Genomic DNA, 12,253 nt, shown 5'->3' with positions numbered 1-12,253 from the left:
TATCAGTATATAAAAACATTTTTGGTGTCTTTTTTAATTATCATACACATAAAAGGCTGCATAGTCAATAAAGACAATGGGTTGGAATGGAGATTAATGGACATCCTTAGCTAATTCTGCAATTTAATGTAAACAGCATCTTTCAAAACTAGAGAAAAGGCATTTCTTTCTTTATTTTAAATGGGGGACAAAAGGATGTGACCCTAATAAGAAAATCCTTCCTCATGAATTGCAGGGGTTTTGGCATGTAATCTCCTGAATAACTTTTAACTTTTGAGCTAATAATGCAGTTTTGCTTTCCCTCTATGCAATACTTCAGAGAGACAGGCTTTTTTCCAAAGGCAGAAAAAGTATGGAGAGTTTTTCCTCACTTCTGATATGTTTCCAGTGATGCTTGTATCAACAATGAACAAACTAACCTTTGGTAACTTAACATTTTAAAGATTTTAATAAAAATAATTACTGTTTTTTACTGTTGTAAATAACCAATCAGGTTCACAATAAAGCAACTAGTCTGGTTCCTGTGTTCTGTTTCTTTCCAGCAACTAAATTTAGTGATGTATCTATGTACTTTGCTATCTCCCACAGCCATTTTTAAAAAACAAATCTGTCCTAATAAAGAGCCACTACAAAATTGATTCAATGTTGAAATCCTTTCCTCTAGAGATCTGTGATGCTTTAAAGAAACAATACTTTTTGTCTTGAAAGTGTGCACTGAGCTACTGTTACTGAGAGAACAATTACTGCATTTTTAACATTAGACTCCTTTTCTAATTGACTTTAAATCTGAGCAAGCATAAGTTTAACAAACAATTTATATTTCTTCTTCAGAGACAGTCTAATCTGCATGCTCAAATTTGTCATTTTTCATACCCATAATTTGCCCTTTCTGAAAACAGCCTCTGAAATTAGTGAGTGGGTAGGTTTTTTTGTTCTACCAAAATTATTTTTCTTTTAAGGATCTGATTTACTAGCTGTTATGTAAGTCAAAGGGAAAATCAGAAGGACAAGTTACTTATTAAAAATAGTAAGTGTTTTATATGAACCCTTGTGCAATAAATCTCTTCCATTTCAAACTATGCTGAGTTTACAGCTGTGTGCGTGAAGAGCTATCAGAAACTGGAATTCCAAAGCTATTTTCTGTGTCCATTCCCACTGCTTGCTCAGTGCCTGCACATATTTAGAGTATGCAAGTAAGATACAACTGATTTTTCAAAAGTCAACTCTTAAATGAATATGTGTCGGGGGTTGGACGCTGGCCAAATGCCAGTGCCCCCACAAAAATCACTCATTCTCCTCTGCTATAGTTAAGCAGAGGAGGGGGAAAGAAAACACTTTAATGGGATACATGAGTTGAGGTAAGGATTGGGAAGAACCACTTTAAGGGCAAAAAAGGCTCAAAACTTAAAAGATATAAAGAAAAATTTACCAATAGAATTGAAAGCAGATAATGAGAACTAAAATAAACCTTTAGAGTGCCTTTACCCCCCCCAGCCCCCCACCCCCAGCCCATCTTTCTTTCCTACTGACAGAGCAGGGAGACAAAACATGGGATTTTTAGTCAGTTTGTTACTTTTAAAGATCTTTCTTCAGTTCACTTAGGGAGAGGAGTTTCCTTTGCTATGCCATGGGGTCTTTCCCGCAGGAGACAATTCTCTGTGAAAATTTCCAACATGGTTCAAATTTTCATGAATAGCAGTCCTGCCTGAAAATTGGCTGAAATGCGAGTCCCTCCCACAGGCAAAAACAGTCTTCGCAAAACTGCCTTTTTTCATGGGTCATTTAGTTAATGGGGTTTTGTTTTTAAGGATGAACTGTTCTAGTATAAAAGCAAGGGTCTTCTTTTTTCTATCTCTGGAAGCAAGAGTTTTCTCTCTCTCTGTTCAAGCCTCTCACCAAATCACAGTTTTTCAGCATCCACACGTTCCAGCGTGAGCACCTTTACTGCATGGGCTGTGGGTGAATTCTGCATCCCCCCATTTGCTTCATGAATTATAGGGAAACAGTTGTATTATAATCCTGACCATGACTTCCAGAAGAATCTCAGCTCCGACGCTCAGAGCACCTCCTCCTCCGCTCCCTCCTTTGTACCGCCCTTAGTGTCACCATGTTGTTCTCCTCACGTTTTCACCTTTTCCTTTTCTCTGACTCAGGAGAGAATCAGTGTTTGTTGGTTCATTTGTTCTCAAGTCTATCAAGTGGAACAGTTTCTAAAGAGTTTTGCAATGCTGAAAGGTTGATCTTGATCAGGCTCCACATCAGGGAATCGCTCGTTGCGCTTCCACTGTTGGACACGTGGTCTTTGCCAACACTACACAAGATGTGACAGCCACTGGGTCCAGTCAGCGTCCCTCCTCATGCAGGGCACTGAAAAAAAGAAAAAGCTGCCACTGTTTCTGTTCTTTTTCGTGGTGCGGCAGGTTAGAAGTGGCTAGGCAGGCAAAGTCTATTGCTGGCCTTGCCAAGATGGTGGCAGCCATGTGTCCACTTCTGGCCCCAGCCACTCTCAGTTTCAGTCTCAGGGCTGCTCCTGTCACAGGCCGCACGGTTGTTCATGGTGCTGGGATGGCCCCTGGCAGCATGGCCGCTGGAAAAGGGACCAGTAGGCTCCTCTGAGAAGGCACCCTGCCAATCCCTTCACCCCTCCCCACAGGCGAGGGAGAAAGAGAGCTTCCCATGGTTTTGTGTTTCTTAAGTACATTATCATAGAGGTGTTACCAGTTTTTCTAATTGGCTTAGCAGCATGTCTATTCTCAGAGCCAGCCAGCGATTGGTTTTGCCAGTCATGGAGGAAGCTTTTAGCAGCTCCTCACAGAAAAAATCACTTCGGTGGCCAGCTCCTTCCCTCCGCACCAAAAATCAATTTATGCAAAATCAACACAATGTGCTTTACTAAACCTTACAGAAAGCTCCCATGAGAGCACCAATTACTGAAAAGGAGAACACAATGTCCATATTATATATATATATATATATGCCATCAGCTGATTTTGTTCACAAAAAGAAGACTGTAGAAATTTGTGGAGATTTTTGAAAGTTGTAGCTCATATGGCTTATAAAATAGACTTGCCATGTAATAGAGCAGATACCTTCTGCTTTAGGTCATGTGCTTATTACATGTGATAGGACACTGTTTCTGGTTCTGTCATGGTCCTATAAAAAAATCCAAGGAATAAAGTTTGAGCAAAGAAAAATATGAAAAATACTCTATGCTGTTAAAAAATATAGTTCTACCCAAACTGGGATGTCTGGCTACCTAACTTATGGTTTACTGTCATATATTCTCCTTCCACTTGTTAAAATTTCTGGAAATCACTCCTTTCACTGAACCAAAATCTGCCTAATTTTCCCTCAACACTATATATTTTCTATTTCATGTTTACATTGTTTATTTATGTATCTTTCTGTCAGCGTCACTTCATGTCTGCTATTACAGCCTTCAGAATAACTACACCACATTTTATCTTTCCAGCAGTGTGATAATCTGTAAGATGAATTTCACCAGTAGATCCTTAGATTTAATAATTTAATTTTTTTAAATCCATGACTTAGCTTCAAACTATATATGACTGTCTTAAATTTCACTTTTTGTCTAAAGCTGTTGTGGCACGCATGCAGTTCTGCACTGTCACGTTGCCTTGGAATACAGGTCTGAGTCAGTTCCAATGTGAAGGCACATTTCCAACACTGTTGCTCAGTTAGCAAGAGCTATTAATGGATGTTTCTGGATGGTAAGAAGCCTGGTACTCTACTGTTTTATGTGGAGCCATGCAATTGTTCATCATCTTTCTCTATGGGACTCCTTGTGGACTGCACTCATTGGAAGAGCTGGCCTTCTGTGTATCATACCAGAGTTCTCCTACGTTACAGGCCAGAAAGAAACCTGTCCTTACATCACTGCCTACAGCCAGGACACCATTCAGCACCACAAATGCTACTTTTGCTTTTGATGGGGTAGTGATTGCAGCAGCAGAGGCACAGATTCCTGCCTGATGACAGCTGTACATGTCCTGACACAGCTGTATTGAGACTGTCTGTGTCACATGTGAGACTTGTTGTCCACTAATGGTCACATTCAGGAAGAACATGCATCTGTGGAGAGGGAATGACACCAGGCTAACTCAAGTTAAAAACTTGCAATTTCTGTGCTTTGTGTGAAGAAACTGCTTGCACCTGTGCAACAGTCAGGAGAATCCAATTGTGAAGAATGCACTCTGAGCTATTTTAAGCAAAATCCTAGATTTGTTCTACAAAACTGTATATTGTTGAATTGATATCAAAATAACTTTTGCTTTTCATCTTTTATCCTTTTTTCATTTGTTCAGAGCTCCTGACATTTGAAGACTACAGTTCTGAATAATTTTTCATTTAAATTGAAATTAAAAGCAATTATGAAGAAAATACAAGTGATTAAAAACAATGCCAAACATAAAATAACCAAAAAGCACACAGCTATTTATGTTCAACTACAAAAGCATAGTTTTAAAATTGAAAGGATGAGAGACACTCTAAAAAGTTATTTCCCAGGATCATTTGGCTGGAAGGGATCATAGTGCAAGTTGTGTCTAGGCAATTCCCACTGATGACTACCTGTGTACTTCTTATTGAGTGGTGCAGATGTGAGGAGAGGCTGGGGAGGTATAAGAAAAGGGCCACAGGAGACAAGCATCTACAGTATGATACAGAAAGAGAAAATATAGTGGTAGGAGAGACTGAGATCTCAGTGGCTGAAGCAGCTCTTTTATCACTTTGCTTAGCTTCTGCTCTTCCTCCCACTCTCAAGTTGGTAAAGGGAACATGTGCAAGCAGGACATACTGCCAGTGCTGCTTGGCTTCACTCCAAAGCTGCTTGGAATGCACTCCTCACTCCCAAACAGCATGCGTTTTCTTCATCACATCTTCCCTCATGACTGCAGCTTACTATTCACTGCTCCCACACACTGGCTTTCATGATAGATTAGCCATCCTCATAAAGGTAGCATTTGTGGCAGTGTGTGGCTGCACCCACACCTGTCATGACTCTTTAGAAAGGAGGGGGAAATTGCTACTGTTCCAGACAAATAACTAGGTGTTCTTCCAGCAGGAGTAACTTTTGTTACATGATTACATCCTGATGTTTTAGCTAGTGCCAGTGACTTACCTTTACTGTCTATGGGACGGGAAACAGGCAGACAACAGGCAGACAGTCAGGGGGAAGAATTAGGACACCTTGTTAGCGACAGTTATGATGTACCTGCACATTGCTAAAATACAGGCAATCCCTGTCATGGGAGAAGGGCTCCACTCCTTACTTTAAGACAAGCAAGTGGTCCACAGGGAAAAAATAGAGGGAAGGATGGTTTGCTGATGATTTACTTTTTCTCCCAGAACAGATGGACCACAATAGAACTAAAGGGAATAAGAAGAGGAGCAGCATCTAATGGCTTCGCTGAGGACAGATTTTATTTTCAAATACCTTTGTTTCAAAACATGACATTGAGAAATGTTATTCTAAGTCAGTAAAAGTGATTATTGAAGCCAAGACTGGCATGAGTTTGTTAATACACAGCATGCCATTACAGCACCTGAACATCAGTGAAATCAGTTACTTCGAGAAGCAAATACAAGAAAGTAGTTCTTTGCTGTAAACAAAAGTTTAGTTCTGATCCTCCTGAGGGGCATGAGGAACACTGTCTGCATTCATATACTCTTACCTCAGTGTGGGTCTGTGGTGGTGTACAGGGCAGCAACAGCCACAGCAAGAGTGGTGTAGAACATGAACATTCAGGGCACTAGGCTGGCTTTTGGCAAAATGACTGCAGTCTGGCTGTGCACCACTTACCTGTTCCCTTCTGCAAATCAGTTATTGCCCAGGAAATCCTTTTTCTCCTCCCAAAGAGGTGAGCTTTTTACAGAATTCCAATTATCTTGCTGCAGCTCTGGAACTAGTGAGAAAATCTAAGTGTAGAGCTTCAGAAAGTAGTCAGGGTTCAGAGAAGAAGGGCAAGGTGCTCACCAGCTTGTGAGCATTCACTGTTGTCCTTGTTAGGTGACTCCAGGGGCTTGACTTGGTTATGCACTGCCTCCTGTAAGTTGGCTAAGCTGGTTCTACTCAGAAAAGAGTGCTACTGTAACTTCCAACAGTAGAACCGGAAAAGCTGCTCCACTCCCAGAAAAAGAATAATGCTACAACTTCAGACTATTAAAACAAGCTTATATTAGGTCAGCATTCTGTATTCTGGAAACAAAGAGATTTTGATTCAGTCATCGGCACAGTGAAACTGAAATTATTATCTTGTGGAATCAGGGCTTCCTTGATAAGAATGAGAGGTGAAATGAAAGTCTGCACATATAGTTCTGCATGATATTATGATTTCTGACCTTTCTCCTATTTTTTTCATGCATTTTTTAAAATTGATGTAAAAGATTTCGGGAAATGCAGCTTGTGATCTTCAAGTATTACAATGAAATGCCTGTTTTACACACTTCTGTTCCCTCTCCTAAAGTTAAAATCTTTCCAAAATTTTGCAAGTAAATGTCTTTGTCTTTGCTGTAAAGCCTAGAAAAATGATCTTGCTATTTCAAATTGTTCCAGGAGTTACTACTGAATAACTCTTCAGTTAAAGTTTTACCTAACAGACTAGGTGTCTTCTCTCTAAACTTTTGCAAGACTTTACAATTGGTATCTGCACATGATCTAATCTGAAGTTGTAACTTCTACTTGTACTACCACAAAGTTCTATTCCTCATTTCTACTATGTGAGTTTCTAGCAGTTGTCCAGTCTTCCATGCCAGTAATTCTGCCCAACTTCTGCAGTCTTAGCTATGTGCTCATGTGGCACACAGACATTCCCTGCTTTCTTCTAACCATCATACTAGCATTTGACGCTAGAAAGATTGCTCCACTTTATGAGAGGAAACACACTTCATAAGAGTTAAGGTTAAAGAGTTAAAATGGTCTTTGTCACAGCTTGGTTTTATTATTTGAAGGTCCATTCTCTGTAAAACTGTGATCAATTTCATTGGAGCAGATGACTGATCAAGACAGACCACTTGATGGTCTATTTAGCACTTGAACATTTTAGACTGAAAAAAACCTGATGAATTTTCTTGTCAGCTGATCTGAGCACTCCTCTCCATCACCTGAGTTTAGCATAAACATTGTAAGTCCCACAAGTCGCAGAAAATTGAGAGAACCAGGATTTGAAAGAATAATATGAAGTCAGTTCCTTACACAAGACTTCATAAACACAAGTATCCAAGTATAGCTCTCACAGAAGCAGCTTGAACTCCTCTTTCTGAGGAAAAAAAGCTTTGTTTGCTAAGAAAGCCTCTGGTTCAGTTATTGAAAAGCACTGAATTAAACCAGTTCCAGAAGGCTTGAGAATCTTCAGTTAAGGAAGACATTTTTATCTAAAGCAATTCACCCATTCTCTACTAAGAGTTATTTTTCAATAAACTCACTGCCATTTCGTAAATCAGAATGAAGGATTTATGAGCTCTTTCTTGTAACAGATTTAGAAACAATTAACTGCAAGTACATTATTCTAAAAAAATAAAAATAAATTTAAATTCTACCATTTGGAAAGCACAGTGTCAAGAAGGTTTTTTTTGAGGGTGGGCATCCTTGGCTAATCATGTCTTTTTCTAACTCAAACTCTGCAACCTATTTATAGTTGAATCAAAACCAAGAAAGCATCATTCCCTATATCTTTTGTTCTCAACATTTTTTACTTGTGGAAAATGAAGAAAATGACAATGTCAACCCTCAGCATCAAATGATGATCAGTTATTTGCCCATGTGGTTCATGTATAGTACAAAGTACTCAATTAGCTGGATAGATAAATTAATTTTCACTCTCAATTAGACAGTTTGTATATCCCAAAGTTAACACCTATAGTACAATGGTAGCAGTTAGAATAGAATTTGGTAACATCTACATGTTACCGAAGTTCTACCTTTTAATCATAGAATACTCTCATTTGGAAGGGATCCACAAGTATCATCCAAGTCTGACTTTTGGCCCTATGCAGGACGTTGCAAGAGTCACACCATCTGCCTGAGAGCATTGTCCAAATGCTTCTTGAACTCTGTCAGGCTGTGACCACTTCCCTCAGGTGCCCAGTGCCCAACCACTCCCTGTGTGAAGAACCTTTTCCTGATATCCAACCTTAACAGACCCTGACTCAGCTTCATGCTGTCACCTTGAGTCCTGTCACTGGTCACAATAAAGAAGAAATCAGTGTCTGCCCCTCCTCTTCCCCTCATGAGGAAGTCGCAGACTCTAATGAGGTCTCCCTGCAGTCTCTTCTCCGGGCTGAACAGAGTGACCTCAGCCTCTGCTCATACAGCTTTCCCTCCAGACCATTAACCATGTTCATAGCCCTCCTTTGGACACTCTCCAATAGCTTCATAGCTCTCTTACACTGTAGCACCTAGAACTGCCCCCAGCACTCGAGGTGAGGCTGCGGCAGAGCAGAGCAGGACAATCCCCTCCCTTGCCCAGCTGGCCATGCTGTCCCTGATGCCCCCAGGACATGGCTGGCCCTCCTGGCTGCCAGGGCACTGCTCACCATGTTCAACTTGCCATGGACCAGAACCTCCAGCTCTATTTTCACAGTGCTGCTCTCCAGCCTCTCATTCCCCAGTCTTTCTGTGCATCCAGGGTTGCCCCATGCCCGTGCAGAATCTGTTACTTGCCCTTGTTAAACTTTACATGGCTGCTGATTGTCCATCTCTCTAATTTATTTTGATCTCTCTGCAGGGCCTCTCTGCCCTCAAAGGAGTCAACAGCTCCTCCCAGTTTAATGTTGCCAGCAAACTTAGTATTCCTTCAAATCCTGTGTCCAGGTGAATGAGTATGTTGAAGAGGATAGAGCCCTGCAGAACACCACTAGCTGACTGGATGCCAGCCTGATGTTTTTGTAAAATACATACTATTCTTTCCAAAGAAAACATCCCATTGCAATTTCATAATAGCCTTGAAAGGCATACAAAAGGAGAGATTATTCCTCTGTAACTGTACACAACTTATTACCAGAGAAATGTCACAATGTCAAATGTGTGATTTGAAGCACCAGCAACCATATAGGAAAATACATTCTTTTCATCCAAACTTGCTTTCATTCATTCATATTTAGCTCAAAGAGAGGCAAATACACAGTTGTCAGTGCACACGGCATTTGGACTATCAACATATATTGAGCTATGATAAATATAGCCAAGGGTGAATATTGGAAAACTACATGACTTCATGTACTGTCACCATAACTGAGTTATATTTATGATTGTGAATAATACTGTAACGTAGTTTTATTGATTGTGCAACAACTGGCTTGTAAATTTTTTAAGAGTATTTTACATTTCATAGAAACTAAGAAGTTGAAAGTTTTGCTTAGAAGCTATGCTTTTATGATTTGTCCCATTTCCATACCATTTTATGTCTGACAGTATACTTCACAGTACTTCACAAAAACTCAGAAACGTCTGCATAAATCAGAGCAGACCCTGAAGCAAGTACTGCTTTCTCTACTGATCCATGCAAAATCAATTCTCATTTACATATAGTACTCTTCCTGGCCTGTTGACAGAATGGCCCCATAGTAATGGCTGTCAGTGCAAAGATCAGAGTAATGATACATGTAGAGCTATTAAAAACATAGAAGTGCTAATGCTAGTGCGCCCCACAGTCTACATTATTATGTGGGGGAAAAAATACACGTTTGAATAGCAAGAAAGAACAGGTTTACTGCCATAACCATTTCATTTTGTCTGACGTGCCTCAAACCTCTTTTTTATTTTTTTGGATTTAAATGAAACTTCGAAAGCATGCAAGGTGTGAAAAATGCAGATTATATGGCTCTACGCAGATATTTACTATATGTATTATGCTAGGTTGGAAAGTTATGCTGTAGTAACATTTTAATAATATAGTAAATGTAGTTTTGTAATTGAAATTAAGCTTTAGTAGTTAAAATAGAAAATATGTGTGTGTGGTATTCTTTTTGCTCAAGAGAAGGAGAAGATAATCTTCACACAGAGATAACAATTACAAAAACCCCTAAATCTTCCAGAGGAAAGGAATTTATGGCTTTCTTTATCAACAAAAAACCGAACTTCTCCAAACTCGACTTAGACTTCAAGGCACCTGGAATTAACAGGAATTCCTCAACAAGTACCGGACGAACTTCTTGTTTTAAATAAATATATGCATATTCATGAAGTGATTTGTGTATGCAACAGGTTACCCCTCTTAAGGAGGGAATTCTCTTTTATCGGGGTCCTTCTCCTGGCTCACTTTTGTCCAGAGAGAGGTACCCAGCCCGGGCTGTAACTTTTTGCTGTTATTGTCTCTTTAATTGTCCTAACTCTAATTGTTTAATCTTTATTACTTTACTTGTATTAATTTTTTTTTCCAATTTATTTTTATTAAACCTTTATAAATTTTAAAAACCAAGTGATTGGCATTTATAACAAAGGGAATTCAGGATTTGCTGGTTTTGAAAGTGCTGCATCAATGTAGACTGTTTTGGTAGCACTGAATTTCACATAGCTCTGAACCAAAGGTGCTCCTTTGCATTTATTTGCATCTTTTGGACCAGGTTTTTCAAACTGCACAGTCAGCATTTCTGAGGAAGTATTTAAAAAGACTTTTGGACTGTTGGAAATGCTTGAGTTCTTCTAAGAGGCCTTTTTAATGCTTTCTCCCACGGAAGTGGGATTTTGTGACCGTGGTTCAAAGCTGAACCTTCCCTATTGTCCTTGTAGAACCTTTGTACAAGTCACCTGCAGTCACAAGCTGGGTAAACAATTTACCACGCCAACAGTAGGTGGGAACGAGAGAGTAAATTCGTTTTACCAAGTAAGGCTTTCTGACTACCTTCGCACGTCCACTTCACTCCCCAAACCAGACTGGCTATCCCAACTCGGCCTGAGGGGTGCGGGAGCAGAGGGTCGGGGAGGCCGCACGGGCTCGGCCGCGGCCGGGACACCCGCGCACACACCGGGCCAGGCCGCCCCTGCCCGCCCCCCGGTCCGGCTGCCCTCCGGAAAGCCCCGGGCCTCCTTCCCCTCCGGCTCCCAGCCAGCACTAACTACCGAAGGCGCGGGATACACCCCGCATTCCCCCCGAGGAGCAGCGGCGAACACGAGGCTGGCCCCTAACCGCAGGCGCCCCCACCAACAGCTAACGCCCAACCATCAGCCAGCGTAGGAACGGGCCCTTCCCGCGCTCGCCTCGCCTCGCCCAGCCCCGCCCACGTCCGGCTGAGGCATGAGCTCTGCTCCCGCCTGCCCCGGGAGCAGCCGCTCCGCCTTCATCCCTTTCTCCCTCCCAGAGCCATCCCACCCATAACTTCACTTCCGGGGCTGCCATTTTGGGCGGTCCGTGGCTGGTCGGTGCGGCGGGGCGGGCTCGACCCGGGCCGTGGGGCTGTGACAGGGGCTGTGACAGCCGCGGGGGGACACCTGCGCCGGGCACTGTTGGGGCGCCGCCGCACGGGCAGAGCCGCCGGCCGGGGGACCGCAGCGCCCGCCTGCCCCCGCCATGTCGGATTTCGACAGCAACCCCTTCGCCGACCCGGACCTCAACAACCCCTTCAAGGTGAGGGGGCCGTGAGGCTTCCTTGGTGTCGGTCTGCGCCGAGCCTCTGGGTCCCGCGAGAGGAAGGAAGGAAGAAGGGAAGGGCCGGGCCCCGTGGCAGCTGCGGGCCGAGGTCTCTGCCCTGAGTGGGCTACGGAGGCTCGGAGTGGGGGTGGGGGCAGGGCGCAGGGGATAGGCAGCGTTTCACAACTTCAGGGCTCCGTGTTTCCTTCTGTAGCTAAAATAATACAAGTTTTATTTCAGACGCGTTATTTAGATGGAAAAAAAGAAAAATGTTAGGGTTTTTTTATTTTGACCCTAGCTCTGCGCTAGGGGGAATGCTACAACTGTCTTTTTTTTTTCTTTCGTCTGATTGGGCCAAATAGTTAAATTTGATGAATTAGAGCATTTACCCTCTTCTTCTCAAGCCTCCTCCCACCACCTTTAAGCTTACCTGTTCCCTTACCTTATGTCTGAAGTAATCAGGGTACCAGTGGCTGGGCATGAATTCTATGCTGCATCTCAAGCTGCTTTGTAATACAAACGTAATACAAAGCTTTTAGATTTTGCACTGTTGACTTGTCATACAGCTGTGAATTCTTTCTTCACTCACTGGCTTCAGTTGTCATAACGAACTGACCTCTCTGGATGTTTCCCCTCCTGTTTTTTTCTTTGTTGTTTGAATCCAGTTC

The 12,253-nt window shown here is 42.0% G+C and overlaps 1 protein-coding gene and 1 long non-coding RNA gene across 4 annotated transcripts in view; one reads left to right on the top strand and one right to left on the bottom strand.

Annotated features, from left to right (window-relative positions):
• Positions 1–3,512: 3,512 nt before the first annotated feature.
• Positions 3,513–11,407, bottom strand: LOC137465061 (uncharacterized). Its single transcript, XR_010994549.1, has 3 exons — positions 11,328–11,407; positions 4,591–4,669; positions 3,513–4,173 (listed from the first exon to the last, which is right to left on the bottom strand). It is a non-coding gene; the product is annotated as an uncharacterized lncRNA (long non-coding RNA).
• The window catches only part of SCAMP1 (secretory carrier membrane protein 1), a 39,537-nt gene continuing 38,513 nt past the window's right edge, over positions 11,230–12,253 (top strand). Inside the window, exon 1 of one of the 3 annotated variants that reach the window (XM_068176766.1) lies at positions 11,230–11,582. In XM_068176766.1, coding sequence (XP_068032867.1) covers positions 11,526–11,582 — 57 coding nt within the window. In that variant the 5' untranslated portion in view covers positions 11,230–11,525. The remainder of the gene's footprint in view (positions 11,583–12,253) is intronic. The other 2 variants (XM_068176764.1, XM_068176765.1) reach the window with 2 other exon arrangements.

This window comes from Anomalospiza imberbis, chromosome Z, assembly GCF_031753505.1.
Source record: "Anomalospiza imberbis isolate Cuckoo-Finch-1a 21T00152 chromosome Z, ASM3175350v1, whole genome shotgun sequence".
Classification (NCBI taxonomy): Eukaryota; Metazoa; Chordata; class Aves; order Passeriformes; family Viduidae; genus Anomalospiza; species Anomalospiza imberbis.
This window is presented reverse-complemented; position numbering and strand designations above follow the sequence as displayed.